At 37.8% G+C, this 19,970-nt stretch overlaps 1 protein-coding gene across 1 annotated transcript in view; it reads left to right on the forward strand.

Annotated features, from left to right (window-relative positions):
• LOC140323225 (plakophilin-2-like) overlaps positions 1-13,180 on the forward strand; it is a 25,946-nt gene extending 12,766 nt beyond the window's left edge. The window contains exons 5-9 of the mRNA XM_072400127.1: positions 1,256-1,429; positions 6,740-6,893; positions 7,568-7,757; positions 7,876-7,963; positions 9,228-13,180. Of these exons, the coding sequence (XP_072256228.1) occupies positions 1,256-1,429; positions 6,740-6,893; positions 7,568-7,757; positions 7,876-7,963; positions 9,228-9,290 (669 nt within the window). The 3' untranslated portion in view covers positions 9,291-13,180. The remainder of the gene's footprint in view (positions 1-1,255; positions 1,430-6,739; positions 6,894-7,567; positions 7,758-7,875; positions 7,964-9,227) is intronic.
• The last annotated feature ends 6,790 nt before the right edge of the window (positions 13,181-19,970 follow it).

The following is a 19,970-nucleotide window of genomic DNA, read 5'->3' on the forward strand; positions in this document are numbered from 1 at the left end:
CACTCAATTATATGATATCTATAGTTAACAATTATACACCAATCTTAACTAATCAACTCGTTACGTGATCATTGCTGGCTCACTTTCACCAAACCTCCTTGTTACATTATAATATGAAAAAAACTTGCAATTGTTAGTATGAGATTATATTTTGTATATTACCAGCTGCTTTGTTTTTCATTAGTCGTCCGAGCATAACAGCTATAACTTTCTTCTTATCAGATCACTCCCACCCTAACCTAGTGTGGGAAGGAGGACACAAGATGTTCACAAGGGCACAGACCAGACAGTTTACACAAATCCACCTAAACATTCACAACACATGTATTCAGTATTCCATGTTTTTGTATTTGACTTGCTAAGATTAACTCTTTGGTGGCTCTCCAGAGGAATAATCAGAAAGCCTCACCATTCCTGCTACAGTTACTTGTATGTAATGTGTCCTGCCATGTTAACTTAGGTTTTGGGAGAGGTTCCACTGATATCTGGATTCTTGGATCATTATAAGTGACACTGAACTACAACATCACCTCTTTACATGACATATATGAAAGAATGGATATATGGGGTTGGTGGGGCTTAATTGATATAGGATATTGGGCTTAAAGTGCAAATCCAGAAAAGAGACAAAACCAATTATTTTACTGCTACTGCAATCCATCTAACAGCTCTGCTAAAGTCACAAACAAAGCGGACAGTTTAGAGGGCTTTGCTAAAACCAGGGAACCCAATGACTGCATCTTCCAGGGTTCCAGGTAGACAATGGCCCCTAATTCAGCTTAAATGCAGTAAGTTTTCATGTATAAGGCTGCATAAACACGTGCAATAATTGTCATTGTAAAGGATCTTTCACGATCCTTTCCAACGACTAACTACTGCATGATGCATGAACGAGCACTGTACATACAGCACCGTTCTGTTCTATGGAGTGGGGAGGGGGAGAACGATGGAGCGGCACCCTGCTGCGCGCTCTGTCCACCAGGACAGTCGTTCGGACGATGAATGACGTGCGCTGTACACACGCCAGATTCTGGTCTGATATCGGCCCTGAGCAGGTGTGTACGTAGCCTAACCGGTACTGTGCCTTTCCCAATCAGAGTACACAATAACTTTTGGAATATAATACAAACAAGGGGATTGTTTTGATTAATTTACTCACCTTTTGCACACTATGCTAAATTTGGTCTAGATTAAGTTTTATAAATCTGATTTTTTACATAGTAGACATAATTTTTTGATTCTTCTGTTTTTACAGCAGTGGGGAGACACCCCGATAGCAGAGGAGATCAGCAACCCTCGAGGGGTGGAATGGCTGTGGAACTCTATTGTGGTGCGCATGTACTTGTCACTCATCGCCAAGAGCTCCCGGAATTACACACAGGAAGCGTCTTTGGGGGCACTCCAGAATCTCACTGCTGGCAATGGATCGGTAAGGACTGTCCTTAGGAGATCCTTATATTTTTATTTTTGTGCTGTCTTTAATTTTTCATGGTTGTTATTGCTGTCTCCGTTAAGGTCTGTCACCAACTTAAAAATGTTTGCAGGTATAATCAAATATGTAATTGCTTTCTTGGAGTGTTTTTCCTTTCCATAAATTCCAGACGTAGTTATTTCCTGAGCACAGTTCTCTTCCTCCATGCACATTATAAAGCATTCCTCCTCTAGGATTGTCTACCTATTGTCTGTGCTGGCCCAGTTCCCATCTCCTCCCTACATAATCTTTAATGTAGTAACCCGGTGGAGGATTAAAGGGAAATGTTTCAGTGACAGCTCTAAATCTGATGGGGCTGCTGATATCACATCAGATGGCAGCACTCAGCAGAAGTCTCAGGTATTTAGGATGTCTTTCACAGGTGAATACTATGTATAAAATATAATAAATCCACACATATTTTTATGAGGAGATTGTTGTTGAAATAAATGGTTTGTCATCAGGGTCTCTATAGGTGCTCATGTTTAGCAGGGCACATGCTGTAGTGACAAGCGAGGTATATGAAACATGGCAAGTTATTTGTAGTGATCAAATAAATCAATTCTTTATCAGAATGAGAATGGTAAACATGTTTTATAAATGCTGTAAATCATTAGGAAAAAATAAGCATTTGTCACCTTTTAATATGCCTATAAGCAACTATGATGATGGAACTCTGAACATCATGGGAAATGCTGCACCTCTTTCTGACAAGTGATTTATGTCTCATACTCTCCAAACTTCAGAATAAAAGGTCCTTTCTGCCAGAAAACAAATCATCCGGCAGAGATGTGACCTTTTCTCTGTCTGTTCCTCGTAAAATGAACATAATACTATCTCTGCTCTGTTAAAGTATGTCGGTCACTGTCAGACAATTACAACTGACAAGTTTACTGTTGTGAAGTCCGAAGAAGAATGTAAACTATAAAAACAAATCTGAGCACTGATATATATTTATTCCAATATTACCACTTACCTCTTCTAATAAAGGGAGCCCTGAGATCCCTAAACTGTGCGCTCTTTCACATGCAGAAAGAAAGGGAATATTGGACAGGGGTTAGACTATAATGCTGTCTTTCTCTTTAAGTGTTTGTCAAATGCTGGGCTGAAGATTCTCACATCCAAAAATAAAGAAGATAGAATATCGCGTGAGAACCTAGGTAATCTGGCAAACCCGGGATGGATTTCCTAAAAAAATAATTTCCTATTAGTTGGCAAAAGTTTCCAGTCCTGGGCCAAATCGATTCCATGTTTTCTGGATCACTCAGGTTCTCCAATGATAGTTTATCTTTTCCTGTCTTGAAGAGCTTTATACATTAGGTCTATACAGTGGTGGTTGATGACATTTCTGAGGCTTAGTTTGACCTATTTTTGTTTCATTTTTTTGATGCAGCAAGTCCTATTGGGATGCTTTCACGTTGCAGGAAATATAGTCTTTTGCCACTCTTTACATGTGGCTGCATGCATTTCAGTAACGCTTGACAGTGATATTCATCTATATGGATACAGCTTCATTGGGTTAAAGTGAGAAACGTGTTGAGTTTAGAAAGCTGATCAATATTCAGGCTGTTTGGATGCTGTCACCTAAAAGATGTTTATGAAAAGATTGTCTCATCATGGGTTAGGCTAAGTACACATGTCAGAAAATTCTTGTCTGATAATGGCCTCAGGGCTGGTATCGGACGAGAATCTTATGTGTGTACAGTGGTTGTCCGACGTTGTTCATGGATCCAACCTGGCGGATCCATGAACAACAAACGGTTGTAATGGAAGGAGAGGGGAGAGAGCACAGCGGGGTGTCGTTCTGTTGTTCTCCTTCCTTCCCTCTCCATAGAGCAGGACGGCCTTGTATGTACAGTGCTTGTCAGTGCATCTTTCAGTCTTTTGTCGTTGGAGAGAATCGTGAAAGATCCTTTCCAACAACTAAAATCTAACGTGTGTACATAGCCTAACACTGCAGACTTAGGTGGAAAGTGGAAAACCAGATTCAATTTAAACCAGATTTAATTTTAAACTTTTAGAATGTGGCACACTGGATTGGTTGTTTCTGTAGGATAATGTCCTGAAGACCCAGTAAATCTGATAACATTAAAGAGTTATACATTATTAAACAGGTGAAGATAGAATCAATAAATACCTTGAAAATAAATCCTTAAAAGATTAACTATTAAAGAAATAATCAACAGAGTGGTGCTAATGTGTAGTCTGTCCACATTCTGTAGAATTATTCTGGAATGAACAGAATCAGCTTGGGCTTCCTACACAGCCATGTGGGAAAGTGAATTACAAAAAAACTTTACTGGAGCTTCATTAGAAGGTTAAAATATGTCAATACACTTTATGCTGCTTAACCTAAAAAACTAAGATGGTAACTATAATATGTTGGCTGGATGGAACCCCTGCTCAATCAACAAAATTGGCACGCACTCTGATCTGGTGGCAGTGCCTTAACTAAAAATCTTCTACAATAAAGTGTTGATAAACAATAACTGAGTCACTTCTATATATCTAATAAACCCAGATTAATGGGAGATACACTTCTGTATTTCTAGTCAATCAGGATATATGAATGTTCTTTAATGCTGCCGAAAGTATTATTTCATCTATCCAAAAAAACCCAAATCCTTCATCTATAAAACACTGGTTCATAATGCGCTGATGAATGCAGAACATGTGTATTTATATTCTATTTATATCAACATTTTTATAGATTTGGTAAAATTGGATTGGATGTATTATAGAAGTTTTTATAAGAAGGATGTAATGCATGTCTAATTATGTTAAAACCCTTTCACCTTCAATCTGTATTATTTTACCCAACCTCTCTGAAACTACTAGGATTATACCAATACTTTACTGACTGATATGACTCATTCCACCTGATCCTTTTTATTCCCCTTACACATTCTTTCTCCTCTCCTTTTCACTATATTACTTGACCCTTTCATCTTTCCCAGACCCTTCCCTCAAACACTCCCTCCAGAACAATCATTAAGCAAAGCAATAATGAACAAGTGGCTAAAATGTGAAGGAGCCTGTGTCAAATAACTGGATTTTATAGCCATGGCTTTGAGGAAAAGAGTCCGGAAGGTTTAAAGCCTCTGTAAAACAATGCTTCAATAAAAAAAACAATACATATAAAACTATAAATTCTACATAAAGCAATAATATCAGTAGTTTTGTATCAGTTTAAAATAATGTGATATCAGTGATAAATGCCTAATTTTTTGTTGCAATGAAAAAAAAGCAAAAAGTATTTTGATAGCCAACAATAAATAAGAAAGCAAAGTTTATTATCAAAGGGATACCTTTTAGGGCTCTATTTATAAAACAGGGAATCTGACATTCCCTGAATGGAATCAGTTTCTGCTATTGAAACACATGGACCTGGAAGATTCTCACAAGAGGGAACATCTGATTCCAGTTTTATAAATTGAGCCTTAGGTGCTTACTAGATATAAAAATGATTCTAAACAAATATTAGAAAATAAACCAACACTGGGACCAACTACTGTAAGCTGGTTTGGTAGTTATAACTAGTAGTGGTCAATGAGATTGCAAAAATGTGACTTTCATGCCAAAGACATGCAATTTGGACTGACTTGAAATTGAGCCAAACTCCACAACTTGCAGAATTTGATTGGCTCTGTTCCAAGTCAGTGCAATTTGTCAATGCAATGCAGAAAATTTGACTTCTTATGCAATCTCTAAGTATGATCTGTTCCCTATTGCAAATTCTGGGGGTTAAAGTAAATTGTACTCCATGTTTGGACAAAACAAATAATTAACCTTGCATACAGTGCTACAGTCATATTTTACTTTTAACCAGCCTGGAGTTTGGTCATTAAAGGTATCACTGAATTCTTTAGGCCTCCAAGTTGAAGGTGATTTAAAACAACCACTAACACCAGGACTATATATATGTTATGTTTTGTAAATGGAATGGAGGTGAGCTTGTTGATGGATAGGGGCAGACAAGGGGGAGTTAATGGATCACCTGTCCCCTCATTCAATCTTTTGCCTCTTTAAACTAAAACTTTATATTTTTAAGCTTTATTGGCCATCACTCAGCGCAGACAGGGAGCTTGACCTCCATACATTAGAGAAAACACAATGTGGTACTCCCTGGTACGGAAGAAATGACGACCTTCTGTTGTCTTCCAGCCACATTCCTGTCCAAACAAAAGAATTTTCTTGTTGGGTCATATCAGTGGAATGTTGCTAAAGACCTTGGATGAAACACAGACCTCATCATTCACTTCTAGAACACCCAATACAATATCACTGCAAACATAAACAGTGAACAGAAAAAAAAAGTTCCCACAAATGTTAACTTTTCATTTTATTTGTATCTGACTCAGCACCTCTGAGAACTACTTTTAGCTAATTATATCTGTGTAAGCAAGATATTCTGGCATCAGAAGGTGCTCTACAATCTAAAGACAGTCAGACGCCAGGGAAATTATAGAAGCTTTTGCCAGAACCCCCTCCTTGATTAAAGCTTTCTTTATTATAGGACACTACTAAAAAAAAGTAAATGATGTGCAGATATGGAAAAAGTACCATGTGTGTAAATTAAAGCCCAGCTGAACTTTCACTTTTAATCAGCTAACAACATATAAAGTACATCAAAACAAAATGTGTACAAAAGGTCTTATCATTTCCTGGAAAGTAGCCACAGCCTGAGTAGAAAAGTCTGTCCTCTGCCAGCTAGCTGCAGAGAAGGACCCTTGCTATCTGTGTGGAAGCAGTGGTCAAACATACCTCGTTATTATTAATATTATTAATATTAATTATAATCATTAACAGGATTTATATAGCGCCAGCATTTTACACAGTGCTGTCCCTTTGCTGGGTCTAAGCTAGATCTCTCCAATCAGCAAGAAGTCCCAGTTTTACAGATTAGATCTTTAAGTCTTACTCAACAGTGAGACATCTGATGAGAGACCACTGCTTCCACACAGAAAGCAAGAGTCAGAGATAATGTGACCCTATGCACTTGCTGGGATATCTGTGCAGACCCTGAATTTATATCTTCTAGATTGTAAGCTCTTCAGGGCAGGGTCCACTCCTCCTCCTGTGTTACTGTCTGTATCTGTCTGTCATTTGCAATCCTTTTTTAATGTACAGCTCTGCGTAATATGTTAATATCTCAAATGCATTTTCTATCAGATAAAAAAGGTTGTTGGAGACTTTAACTTACACCTACCAAAAGCCTAAAATCAACCTACAAATATTTATCTAAGCCTTTGTTGTATTTTTGCGCAGATGCCTTACTCCGTTGCTCAGATGGTGGTCCAGAAAGAGAATGGACTTCAGCACATCCGAAATATGCTGTTTTCAAGCGATCCTGGAGTGAAAAGGACATCGATGTCTTTGCTGAGGAACTTGTCACGCAATTCTTCTTTGCACAATGATATTGGTCAGTATAAAGTTATGGCAGCCTTACATTTTACTTCTAAAACACAATAGAGAATACTGGATCTGTCAGTCCCCACCTCCGAGGAGCTTACTCTTTTGGGTGCCCATCATGGCCAGAAAACACAGCAGAGACAATTTGTGGTTAGGGCTAGTTTATGGTTTTACATGTAGAGACTTAGACAAAACAAGAAGGCAAACCTATTAACTGCTTAGACCCTGCTCAGATAGAACTACTTTTAATGCAATATAGGTTGTCTCTAATGTACTGGGATTTATAATGAAAGTTTATCTAAGCCAATTGTTTTTCTTTAGGTTTGGATAAAGTATGGAAGTGTTACTGCTGTCTCAGATATAAGTATTCACCCTTTTTATTAGGTCTTTTATTGAAAACTGTCAGTGGGGCAGATCTAATAAAAACTTGTCACCCAAATCAGACAGGAGGAGTCCAAATATCAAAGTTGGATTTGCTCTCACCCTGAAGAGATGTCTTCTCATTTCCTGTTGTGTATCCAGGACAGGAAGTGAAGGAAAACGTCCTTAATAGAACAAGAAATCATGGAGTTTAAACCATTATTTACCTACAATACTGGGCCTTCTTCCAAAACAGAATAGATTATAATATTAAAGTAGAAGTGATCTTGTTCCTTTAAATCATTTTTCATATCCATATTTCAGCCACAGAACTGATTCCAGATCTAGTGCGAGCTTTGCCAGATACTGTCCCGGAATCAAATATTGCCAATGACACCACCGCGTCCCTGTGCTATGTCCTCAACAGTCTGATCAGCAGCAGCTCTCAAAACGCCAAACTTCTCCTTCAAAATGGTGGAGTCCGCAAACTCATCAACCTTAGCAGCAGTGACGGGTAAGGATACTTGGAACATAAAGTACAATTCATGAATTTGTTTACATACATAAGTAACACTTTATTTGTATGCTATGTACATTGAATGTCATCTAATTGTAAATGTGGATCTTCCCAGGTCCATGGGGTCTAAAGCTGGAAAAGCTGCATCACTTGTCTTGTACAATATGTGGTCACATCAAGAACTTCACACTGCCTACAAGAAGGTAAGAAGGTCCATGAAAGACAGCAAATAATAGGAGCCTTAGATGTTAAGTCTAGCAGAGGAACTGTATGTGGTGCTGACAGCAGCCAATCATATTGTATATTCAATATAACTTGCATTTGGCAACTCCAACCATGTCCAGTAATAAACCGAACACCTCTGAGCATTGCAAAAACTAGATAACAAATGTTGAGTTTCTTCAAAGCTATCATTTAGGTAACATGGAGTCTTAGGGGTTGTCTACTTTTTTGTCAACAATCTCAAACTAACTGCAGTTTCATTTATAGTAGACCTGAACTTATTATAATGCAAACTTTATCACCCCTACTATTGTGTGATACTTCCCCCACCTCCTAGATTGTAAGCTCTTCTGGGCAGGGTCCTCTCCTCCTCCTGTGTCACTGTCTGTATATCTCTGTTATTTGCAACCCCTGTTTAATGTACAGCACTGCAAAATATGTTGGCGCTATATAAATCCTGTTTATTAATATTAACTTGTACTTTTTACTAGAACTTGTGCAATCCTTCCATCCTCTGAAGCCTAGCCACCAGCAGAGCAATAGTGAAGGGGAAGGTTATCATTCAGGCAGGCTTATGAGTTATATGGGTCTGATGAATACACGTTCCACATGTTTCTGTACTGAGGACTATGAGGCCAATTACACCAAAAAGATCAAAACTGGAATATATTCTTGGAAAAGATCAGCTTTTCTTTTATAACTTGTATTTTTTATTATATATCATTTATTTTTTATAAATATAATACTTTTTTTAGTGTAAAGGTACACATATTATAAGTAAGGTGCATGAAGTTTGGAGAGGCAGAATAGAAAATAGTATACAGAGTAACATAACATTAGGGCTATGTTTAGACTGGTGGTTTATGAGAACTGGATATATTCATAATGGTAGTAGTTTACTAAGAGCTATATCTTAGTGTACAATTCCTTTGTTAAAATAGAATGCTGTTACAATGCTTACATCAGAGAACTTTTTCTAAATTAAAAAAAATACATCTATTGGCTGAACTGCAAAAATTAATATATCCTAATATATCTCAGTGCCGCTGATGTTCTGTAGCTCCTTTGCAGCCACCTTCTATCTCCATGCACTCCAGGAGCTCAGGAGTGGACAGGGACTGAATAGTGTCACTCTTTGTCAGGCAGGTTGGCAAGGTATATTATAAGAAATTTTAACTAAAAATGTTTGTCTAAAGTTTATCTATACTTTTGTAAAGATGAGTTTTCTGCTTGTATTTCCATCAGGCAGCGTTTAAGAAAGGAGATTTTGTGAACCCCAAGACTTCGAAGGCTTATCATTCCCTGTGAATCGGAAGATCCGTATCATGGAAAGAACGCCACACCTAAAAACAAGGACAAGCTAGCGTCAGGCTGTGAACTGAATAGGACAATTCTGCATATCTACACACTGCCTTACCTGACGTAGCTTCAACTCTTTGCCTGTTACTTTGGATATTTGAGTGACTTATGAGCTCATTGAGCCGAAGTACAGAAGATTTGCATATTGAGTCCCATACTTTGCACCTTTTTCCTATTGATCACTAATATTTCTAATATGGAAGAATAAAGTAAAACATCTTCTTTCCACAGCACCAATATCAGTGCAACCATCGTGCACTTTCCAGGAAGTTTTAAATTGTTTGTTTCCAACAATGGCTTTAAGTGATTGCTTTACTCTCCTGGTTTTTCTAAGGACTTTGTATTCCAAAACCCACATGGAAACCACAAGCTCTGTTGCAACATTTTTTTCCATCCTGTTTGCAGATATTGGTTTACCTATGTAGTGTGCTGAACTATTTACATATATTCTTGCAGTGTCTGGTTTACCTGGATGGATTGTGCTTTGGATCCTTTGCTGTTCTATAGATCTTTTTAGACTTGAATGTAAACTGTAGGAAGACTGAGAATGTATCAGAAGAAAACAGTATCCCTCACCAATACCAGATCTACAAATTCTTCTATCCATCGCTTATCAAGATCCAAAATCCATAGGCTAAAATACGTCCAGTTTATCATAACAAAATCATTGTTTGCTTTTAGGACTTTGCTTGTTTTTGTACAAATGACCATTTTGCCCTGTTTTGCTTTGCTATTTTTAATATTACATCTTTTTTAACCTTTGTTAGTATTATCAGGGTGTTGGAATTTGGGGGCTTATTCGGGACTTGATGTTGTAAGATCACATAATCACAATTTGTGATGTACTTCATACTTTGTGTGTACTTCATACGTGTGCGGACAGAGAAATTCAATAATAAAAACATCCAAATGTTTAGGGACTGCAGTTTGATTGCAATGGTGAATGTTAAAAATAAATCTTAAAATTAGCAAATGTTACTTTTAATCTACAAAATTATTTTTCTCTGATCAAGCGCATTGCTTTAAAATAATGCTTTCAAGAAAGATTCACCTGATTGGGTGATTCTGTGCACTGAACAATGTCTAAAAAGTATCTACATTCATCCATTCACACACACTTAATTTTTACATTCATGGGAAATTTCCCCTTACATCCATTTCCTGAGCAGATTCGAGGGCACTAAAAAAGGTGACGCTAATTTATAGATAGATGGGGTTCTATACAACCAGAATATTATTAGATAATTTTTGCTATTTGCTAGATAGAAAATCCCAGAGCTTTGCCAAAATGCAAAAAAAATACATTTTAGTATATTCAGTCTTTATTACAAAAGGAAAAAAGGGCAAAATTCCACTGGAAGCTGCCTAGTGCTTGGATGCTGCAGATAATTATCAAAAATACTTTCAACCAAGTAAATTCATTATTTTAAAATGTATTTGACACTGATATAATCAGTGGTAAAGTGTTATTTGTGAGTTTATGTAGTGCATTGCTACATGTAAAAGCGTTTTTGTAGGGAGGAGACGAGCTACAAAGAATTTGTAATATGTGAATGTATGTGTATACAAAGTAGAGAATCTAACATCCAGCAGGTGAATCCTTCCTTTGTATGCTCTTTCAATGGCAATGAATGATTCACAGCAGAGAATAATTGCTGAATGTCACCTTCTCTACTTTATCGATACATGCCTAGATTTATCTGTACCCTGCTCCCATGTTTGAGCTTATAGTCAATTATTTGTACCAAGGTTGTATCAGATTGCTCTCCGAAGGTTTCCATGCACAAAATATGTATCAGTGAAAACTGAGCTGAAGCCAAGAGGAAACAGAACATTTGTGTTTTCGGAATGTGGAGTGAAGTTTCCATGTTATCAAGGGATTTTTAGGATGTTTGTAACAAGTTTGGGCTGCATTTTGTACAGTTGCATGTTATGGATACTTTGGGGAAAAAAACAGGATATGAGGAATGTGTTACATTGTATCATGGAGAGAGGAAGGATGATCCATCGAGCTACCAACAGAACCAGGCGCATGATTAGTTATCACAATAGAAATTTACATAAATAGCCCAGCTAAAGTAATGATAATAAAACAGCTTTGTGTTACAATTCAGAGGTGATCCAGCAGTAATTTCTTTCAGCCACAAATTTTGGTTTGTATGACAGCCAGCTTCATTTTCTCCACTTCCTCTAAGGCCAGGCTGTCCTATACCCGCTCCTGGGGTGCCATAGGATGGTAACCTGGGCTCAAAGTACTACGGCACTGGGTGGTGGGAGCACCGTTTAGTGCATGAAGCCCCACCAATCTTGGAGGGGAAAAAATGGAATTTTATGATATCACCAAATCAGCCAAAAGAGCCTTAAAAAAAAGGGAGCACATCTTTAGGGCAGGGGGGCTCGGGAAATGGGGGTGTTATAAAGAAAGACTAAAGTTCTGCTTAGAACTTGTCTCAGAGACAGGAAAAAGCAAATGGGGCACCTTATCTTTGCTTGCACATTTGTTTCAGTTAGTGTTTGTTCAGCCTTTACCTGATATTGTACATAGATTGGTGAAATTCAGCTTTTTATTACCGTATACGCAATTTTATGCAATTTTGGCGTGCCATTTAGTTATAACACCATGACGGCTTTTCTGACTGATTTATTGGCTTAAAAGACTAAAAAAAATAGACTATCATGGGTAATCCAGCAAACCTTAAATTACTTAAAAATGATTTGGTATTAGCCGTTTTCAACCCTTTTCCAGGCTTACTGGATCACCCAGGTTCTCCCATGACAGTCCATCTTCCCCAGTCTTGAAGAGCTTTAATAAATCAGGTTATTGTGAATATGACATTTAAAGACTTCAGTTAGTGTATTAAATATAGTTAAAAAGTATGATATTTTTTTCATTTTGTTCGTCATAAATGTTCAGTGTTCCAGCTGTTTTTTTGTTGTGGATTTGCAGTTTGATTTAATGAAGACTGTATTGTACTTAACTTGTTTTAGAAGAATTTATAACTTCTTATGGGACAATGAGGTAAATCCTGGCTCTCTGCATGAGTTCCAGGCTCTGATAACACAGAACATTTCTCAGTGTGTCAAATAGTATATCTCCTGCCATATACTCGTCCAGTATGTCAGTTATAGAGGACTACAGTGTGTGACAGGGAGAGTTATTTAACAGATCTGGAAGGCAGATATTAAAAGTAAAACTTTTATTGAGTTGTATTGTATAGCTAAAGCTTGTTCACTGCCAGCATTCTGCAGAGAAGGACTCTTGGTTTGCAAGTGGCTTAGTGTAGTGGTCACCACCTGTCATTTAGAGCTTGAGCTCTCCAATCAGAAAGGGTGCATAAGATTTGCCTATTCGTTACCTGCAAGGGACTTGTTGGGTCTCTGCTGAGAGACCTCTGCTTCCACACAGAGAGCAGTGGTCCTTCTTTACAACATGCTGACAGGGAGCTGTCTTTTCTACACAATCAGTGGCTGCTTTTTGAAAATTCACCCCATTTGCTTTGATGTGATTAGAATATATTTCAGTGATTTAAACTAAGAGATTAGTTGATAAGAGATTGCCTTTATTCTACATAAACAGATCAAAGACCAGGCTGTAAATTGCACTAACCAACAGCAACCAATCACCTTCCATTATCCCATTTATACTGAAAGATTAAATCCTATTGGTTGCTACAGCTTATGGCACATCACTGCACCTTAATATTACATAATGGTCATTTACATCCAACAGCTTTTTGTATTTTGTACTGTTGTGTTTTTGCCTTGACATCACATTATGTTGTCATGCTGATACTTGTGTATGATCACCCGATTATTATTAAAGATATATCATCCTCCAATCCCGGCGTCTTCCTGTGTAACAGAGTACTAAAAGAATGGAAGCACGTTGTGGTGGTGTCTGTGACATGTAAAGGTTTCTTTTTACTGTTAGAATGGGGCAGGGTTATTATTATTAATAAACAGGATTTATATAGTGCCAACATATTACGCAGCGCTGTATTACATCTCCTTTAAGGCTTTACTGCCATCTGGGGCTCTGTTACAGAGATTTTCCTCATTTTCTGTCCTGATGACAGTGAACTTTTTAAACTCCTTTATAATGCAGAAGTCGGCGTGATTCATGGTTAATATATATCCGTCACTGGACAAGTAATAACCCCATAACCTCTCAACCCATCCTATGCCACCCTGCTTGCCTTTACTTTTTCTTACATCATAAAGATAGATATATTCAAGTCCAAATGGTGTTTTAGGTTCCCCTATGCATCATACGGATTTACAGATGTGTCACCAAAGTCAAAAAAGGTTCATATTTGTTTTGTCTTAATGATCCTTTCTTTCCTTCTGTTGTTTAAAACATAGATGTTTAATTAGTCCCCTTAAATACCTTTTACCTATTGCAGAGAATGCATATGTTTAACGCCTGTGGCTACAATTCATGCTCCATATCGCCATTTGTAGCCACCACATTGAGCTGTAGAGAGCAGAGACTACAACTATACACACCCCCATCCATGGCACACAATGCAAGGAATCATGGGATATGGAGTTTTCTTAAAGACAGGAAGCTGACATTGCAGCTGCACTGCTGCCCTCTAGTGCTCAGCCAGAAAACCACCAGCAGCTTCTACATGGAATGAATACATAAACACTTTTTTTAATGAAAAATATATATTACGTATATGTGTGCTTGTTGCTTTTCATTCATTTATGTGAGGACAGTGACTTCTTTAGGTAAGGAGGGTAAAGGTTAAAAAATCCCCTGTGGGTGATATGGAAGTCAGAGGGTTTATGTAGCCATGTGTTGTGTTTGGGTGACAGCCTTTCATTAAGTCCCAAGCTATTCATTGACTTAATGATCTCTCTGACTATTTTCTGTGAAAGTAACTTTTCTGTCTCCTTTTGTCCTGAGGCTAGAAATCTATTTTTACTATAATGTGGAACTACAGAACATCCGGGGAGCATAAGAAACTAAACAAGAAGACTTTTCCTTTTCAGAGACCTTCTCCCACAATCTGCTGTGATATCTGTCACTTCTTCATTTTTATCATTCACATTCAGGTAAACATTTAAACAAGGTAATTAGCACACAGAACTCGTAAAACGTTGGCCCTTTTTCTTTGCTTCCAATTAGGTCTGAAGACATTGACATTTCATTCTGAGCTGTGCAAACTTGTGAGCCCGGGAGCAAGAAATAAATACAGATTGTTAAATGAACCGGCAGAACTTGTTCCTGACAATGCAACCCATTGCTTACAAAGCCAAGACAGGGCCAACATTGCCCAGCCATATCCCTGCAGCTAAGAGTAGCCAGGCACCAGCTCGGTATAAACAACTTTAATTACTAATACATTGAGGAGATTTGGGTTAAAATGCAAGCAGAGCAAATAACTGAATTTGACATGGTAGCAGCTCAGACTAGGAGAGGGAAAAACAGCACAACTAGTAGTATTCTGATAGGAAGAGAAAGCAGAGCAACATAGTGATCATCCTCTCTCCTTCAATGTGCAGTAGTAGGCTGGGGGTTTGGTCCATGACAGCCTTGGCTATGTGTGATGAATGATGCTATTGGATTGGAGACATCTAGTGGCAAGAAAAAGTATTGCAATCAATGGCTCCATATTGAGGGTGAGTATAGCTGCAAAACAATCTAACACTTCACCCATGTCTAGAATTACCATAAAATCTATACCTATCCAAAAGTAACATTACAAGTTTATATTGATTTTATTATAAGCATTTTATATCTTTAAAGTTTTGTGAAGTCATATAAAATAATTTGTTGCAATACCTTTTGTTACCACCTCCAGTCTGATCGGCATCATTCATTGCATGTAGTGTAAACCAAGGCTGTCATGGATCCAACCCCAGCCTGTTACTGCATATTGAAGGAGAGGTTTCATTCACCAGGATGAATTACTCTTTGAAGTTGGCAGGCTTGAAATAAATGTGTTGAGATATAACCTATAGGGGTTCTTATAAACAAGTAAATCTGACACTTACAAATATCAGATTCACTGCTTAATAAAAAAAAGACCCTATAGAATGCTACAGTAATAAAACAAGTTAAAGGGTAAACAAATGAGGGAAACAAAGGTTTAATGTTATCAAATAAATATTACCTTTCTTTTGGTCCAATAAGAATGCCATTGCCACATCAATCAATCACCACTTTATAAATTTGTAAATAATCTCTTTCTGCACCGGCCTGTGAAATTATTGACTTTTCAACATATTAAAACAAGTATATATCATATCTTCAAGGTGATAAATGATCATGGTGTATTTATCTCGTAAACTACAAAAATATAAATGCACAAAATGTGTGTGTAAAAAGTAAGTAGACCCATCCATTTACCTCCATGCCAGTGAAATTACAATCAGGTTCTCCAGGTAAGATCCCAATAATAAGAACAAAGTTAGGGCCTATCCTGGAGGAACTTCTCTTACCAAACTTAATATATGGAAGGACCGGTGTTCTGTTAGCTATCCATGCGTGATATATCCTGACAACAAGATCAAAAGAACTCTCCAAAGAGCTGACAGTATGGTGCTTAAAGGAATCCCCAAGAACCCCAAATTATATCTCAAGGTGTGCAGGTAATTTTTGCAACAACTGGTGTCAAAGTGAAAGCATCTACAATTGGAGAGAGATTGAACCAATTACCCTGCATGGGAGAGGTGTTTGGAAAAAAGCCTTTGTTCAAAAAGAGAACACTAGACAAAGTCCAGGTATTCTAGAACATCGGTCATCAACCTTTCTGACCTCATGGACCACTAAATTCATAATTTTGAATTCCGTGGAGCAATAATATGAACTTGTTTATAAAGATAAATACATTTATAAAATAATGATCTTCCTAATGGTGCCTGATGAGGACTGTGGAGTCTCTGATCATTGATCAGCTCACGGTTAAAGGAAGTATTACTATTGTTACTAATATCATTAGTTGCATTATCTTTGTTATTACTAAAGAAACACAAAAAATTGGTTTGCCTTTTCTTACTCATTATGGGTTTATTTGATTGGAATCTAAGACCAAACAAGAAATGATAGTTATCAAAGTCAAACTATTTGATGCCATTAAATATAACAGGTAAAGAAAATACACAGCTAAGGTCATACTTACCTAAAAGAGCACCTGAGAAATAAACAAATAAAATAAAACAATCGGATGAGAATCAGTATTTGCGGAGCGGGGTGACTGTTGTAATGGTGGAAATAATACTGAAGCATACGGCTCGGCAACAGTTGCCTCAAACAACTTTAGACTACCGCCTGCGCCTCCCTTGTTTTTCCGTCTGTAGTACAGTTACTGAATTTAGAGCAATATGTACAGTATAGTGATAGCATTGTTATGGCTTGTGGTTGCTTTGCTGCTTCAGGATTAGGGCAATTTGCAGCCATTGAGTCAGCTATAAGTTCTGCAGCAAATCAAAGTATGTCTAATGCAAATATGGGATCATCTGTCCAAAAAATGAAAGCAATGAAAACGGAGGGATATGAATTGACCTAGTCAAAGCCCTGGTTTAATTCACATTGAAATGCTGTTGGAGAATTGGAAAACCCACAAACAAGGAATTTTGCATGGAGAATTGGTCTACATCAGACACTGATGAGAAGTTATACAAAATGCCCACTACATTTTGCAGCCACTAGTAAAGATCTGATATGGATAGCCCAAATTTTCCATGTGGTGTGTACATTTTTACATGACTGTACATAAGGGTTGAGTTTGTCTAATTCCCGAGAGAACTGGAACGTCATCCAGATATCATACCTCATTCTCTCATCCTTGCCTCATCTACGTGATATTTCATTTTGTCTTAGCTGTAGAAGTTCTGTCTGAGCTTGTCAGGTGCACCATGCAGGTAATTTCACTGTACGCCATAAATTTGGATCATTAACATAATTGCTGCCGTGGCTCACTTTCATCTACAAAGATATTTCAGCTGAGACTACAGAACTAGAAGAAAAATGCAAGTTTGCACAACTTTTTAAGACGTTTAATGTTCACACACCCATTATATAGTTATATGTTTGTGTATGTGTGACCGATCAGTGAAGGGTACTGGTAATACTTCCGGGTGTTCTGTGCCTTATGTATGCTTGTGATCTCTAGGTAGAGCTGGCCTTATGTTATATTCTATATATTCGCCTAGATTGTAAGCTCCTCAGGGCAGGGTCCTCTCCTCCTTCTGTGTCACTGTCTGTATTCGTCTGTCATTTGTAACCCCTATTTAATGTACAGTGCTGCGTAATATGTTGGCGCTATATAAATCCTGTTTATTATTATTAATAACAATAATAATAATAATAATAAAAATAATAATCTACTCTCTGCAGATTTACATTTGGCGCTCTCCTAAATTTTGAAAAAAAAAAACAAAGACAATTTTCCTTTTTAGTAGCTATTTACAATTAGTGTTGCAATAAATGTCTGCACTATATACAGTGCCTGGGCAAAACATTCCCCAAGCCTGGAGGGGGCAGTGCTATGAACTGGGGATACTTGGTCAGGTCATTATTCAATGAGAAGAGCTGAGAAGGTGTATCAGTCTCCCTGTGAGGAGCAGCCAGACAAAGTCCAAGGTCTCTCCAGATCCTTTTATGTGTTTGGTGTTATTGCTCTTTATATGGATGGGTTTCCTGCATACATGCTAACTATTAACAGATTACAGGCAGGAGCTCATCAGATTTTTATTTATCTGACAACATAATCTGGTCACGTTCACATATTGCAGTCTGTACACATGCTGTACTATGCTAGGAATTAGGACAAATGAAGCAGACGCCCATAATACCTGAACGTATTATTCAAATAAAGCAGGCGAGTGATAGTCAGTTTAATTTGGTGCCATATGTAACAACTCTCCTTTTGTTCAGATTTGTTTTCTTCCAGAATTAAAGGAGAGGTCCTGGAAATATACATTTGTAAATCAAGTTTTATGTTGTCTTAAGTAGCTGTAAGAAGAACAGGTGTCCCCCATTGGAATTTGTATGGATTTTTCATATATATATATATATATATATATAAATATTTGTGTGTGTGTGTATTTCACTTTTAAGGAGATGTAGACCTGTAGAAGTAAAAACTGTGGTTCCAGGCTGCTGTCTTTCTGCCATAGTGAAATAGTTGTACATCAGAACACATTGGTTGGTATTGGCCTGTGTGAGAATTAGGAGTTCTTAGCACAATGTTCATACAGCATTTTGTATTTGTGTATTTCATCTGAATATCATATTTGTAAGAAGGGATAAGAGTACCTGTCAATGTCAATCCTTCGAAGTTTTATCACTTTACAGTTCTGCGTTAGATTCACATCAGTTTTTTTGTCTCTATACGAGTGCGTTCACAACCAGAGATGAAGATTTAACATTATTTCCAATATGTTCACATTCCATCAGAAAAAAAAGATTTGACTTCAGATACACTTTACAATGGCCACAAGTCCTATGGTTTGTGCCGCATTGATGTAACATTTTTGTTCTATTCAGTGTGATTTGGCTTCAGCGTTTGGTAAAAACATTAGGTTAAAAAAAGTTTTGATATTGGAGACTCTCTCTTTTCTCAATCATCGTATTTATCCAGCCAGCAGGTATAAGGAATAATTCAGCCTGGGAGATAACTGGGATCAAACTCAAACATAACACAATTGTGTACAATGAAAGTGCTCTGTTTGTTTTAGAACTCATTGGAGCTTCTATGCTGAAATAATCAGCTTCTCCTGGAGTCTTGTTATCTTTACCTTATTTATTGGACCTGGGTAATGCCTAAAAAACTAAATGGCACCCATCCAGGGTAAACTGTTTACCGAAAGGCTTCCATCCTCTCCCTGTGTACACCTTGGCAGGAGCACAATGGTATCCACCATACATGTGTCTGGACACGATGGGGCACAGGATACATTTGTTGTTTGCTGTGACCAGGCGCGGGACCTTTGTAAGGAATCCGGAATGTGACAAGTGTTCAGGGTGGGGAGCAGAGAGGGCAATCAGTAGCTGTCAGTTCTCAGCAAGTAAAAGCGCCTGAAGGTGAAACAATATCCGCCGCACCCAGGTAAGGCTGACACTTTTCTCAACAAAAAAAATATTTATGACTTTTATTATCTCTGCCTTGCCATTACGTTCTAAGCCAAATAAGTAAACTGGAGGTCAGATAGCTGCTGCTCCACGCCCAGTTCACCAAAAAATTAAGAACCGTTGTGCCCAGGGGTGGTATGGGTGCCGTCTCAAGCACACGTCTGTCTTTTCATTTTAGAACTAATAAGCAGAAAGTGATAAGGATGGCATTATAATGTAAAATAACTATGGGGCTTCATGATTCTGCACAGTTCCTGGCAGATTTTTAGGTGGGGCACCATGATCATAGGCAGTTAAGACAGGAAGCCATAATTGCAGGTAGTTCACTGGTAGGATCCAAGAATCTTAGAAAACCCACTAGTAAACTACCACAATCACTGGCAGCAAAATGATATGGTGCTATAATCGTAGGCGGCCCAACGATAGGGCATCACAGACAGGCAATTGGCAAGGGGCCACAACCACCAGAGGACCTATAATAGGGGACCAAAATCTCTTAAAGCCCACTGTTAGGCTGTCATGATCAGCAGTGCACTTTATTTACA

This window comes from Pyxicephalus adspersus, chromosome 2 (genome assembly GCF_032062135.1).
Source record: "Pyxicephalus adspersus chromosome 2, UCB_Pads_2.0, whole genome shotgun sequence".
Taxonomy (NCBI): Eukaryota; Metazoa; Chordata; class Amphibia; order Anura; family Pyxicephalidae; genus Pyxicephalus; species Pyxicephalus adspersus.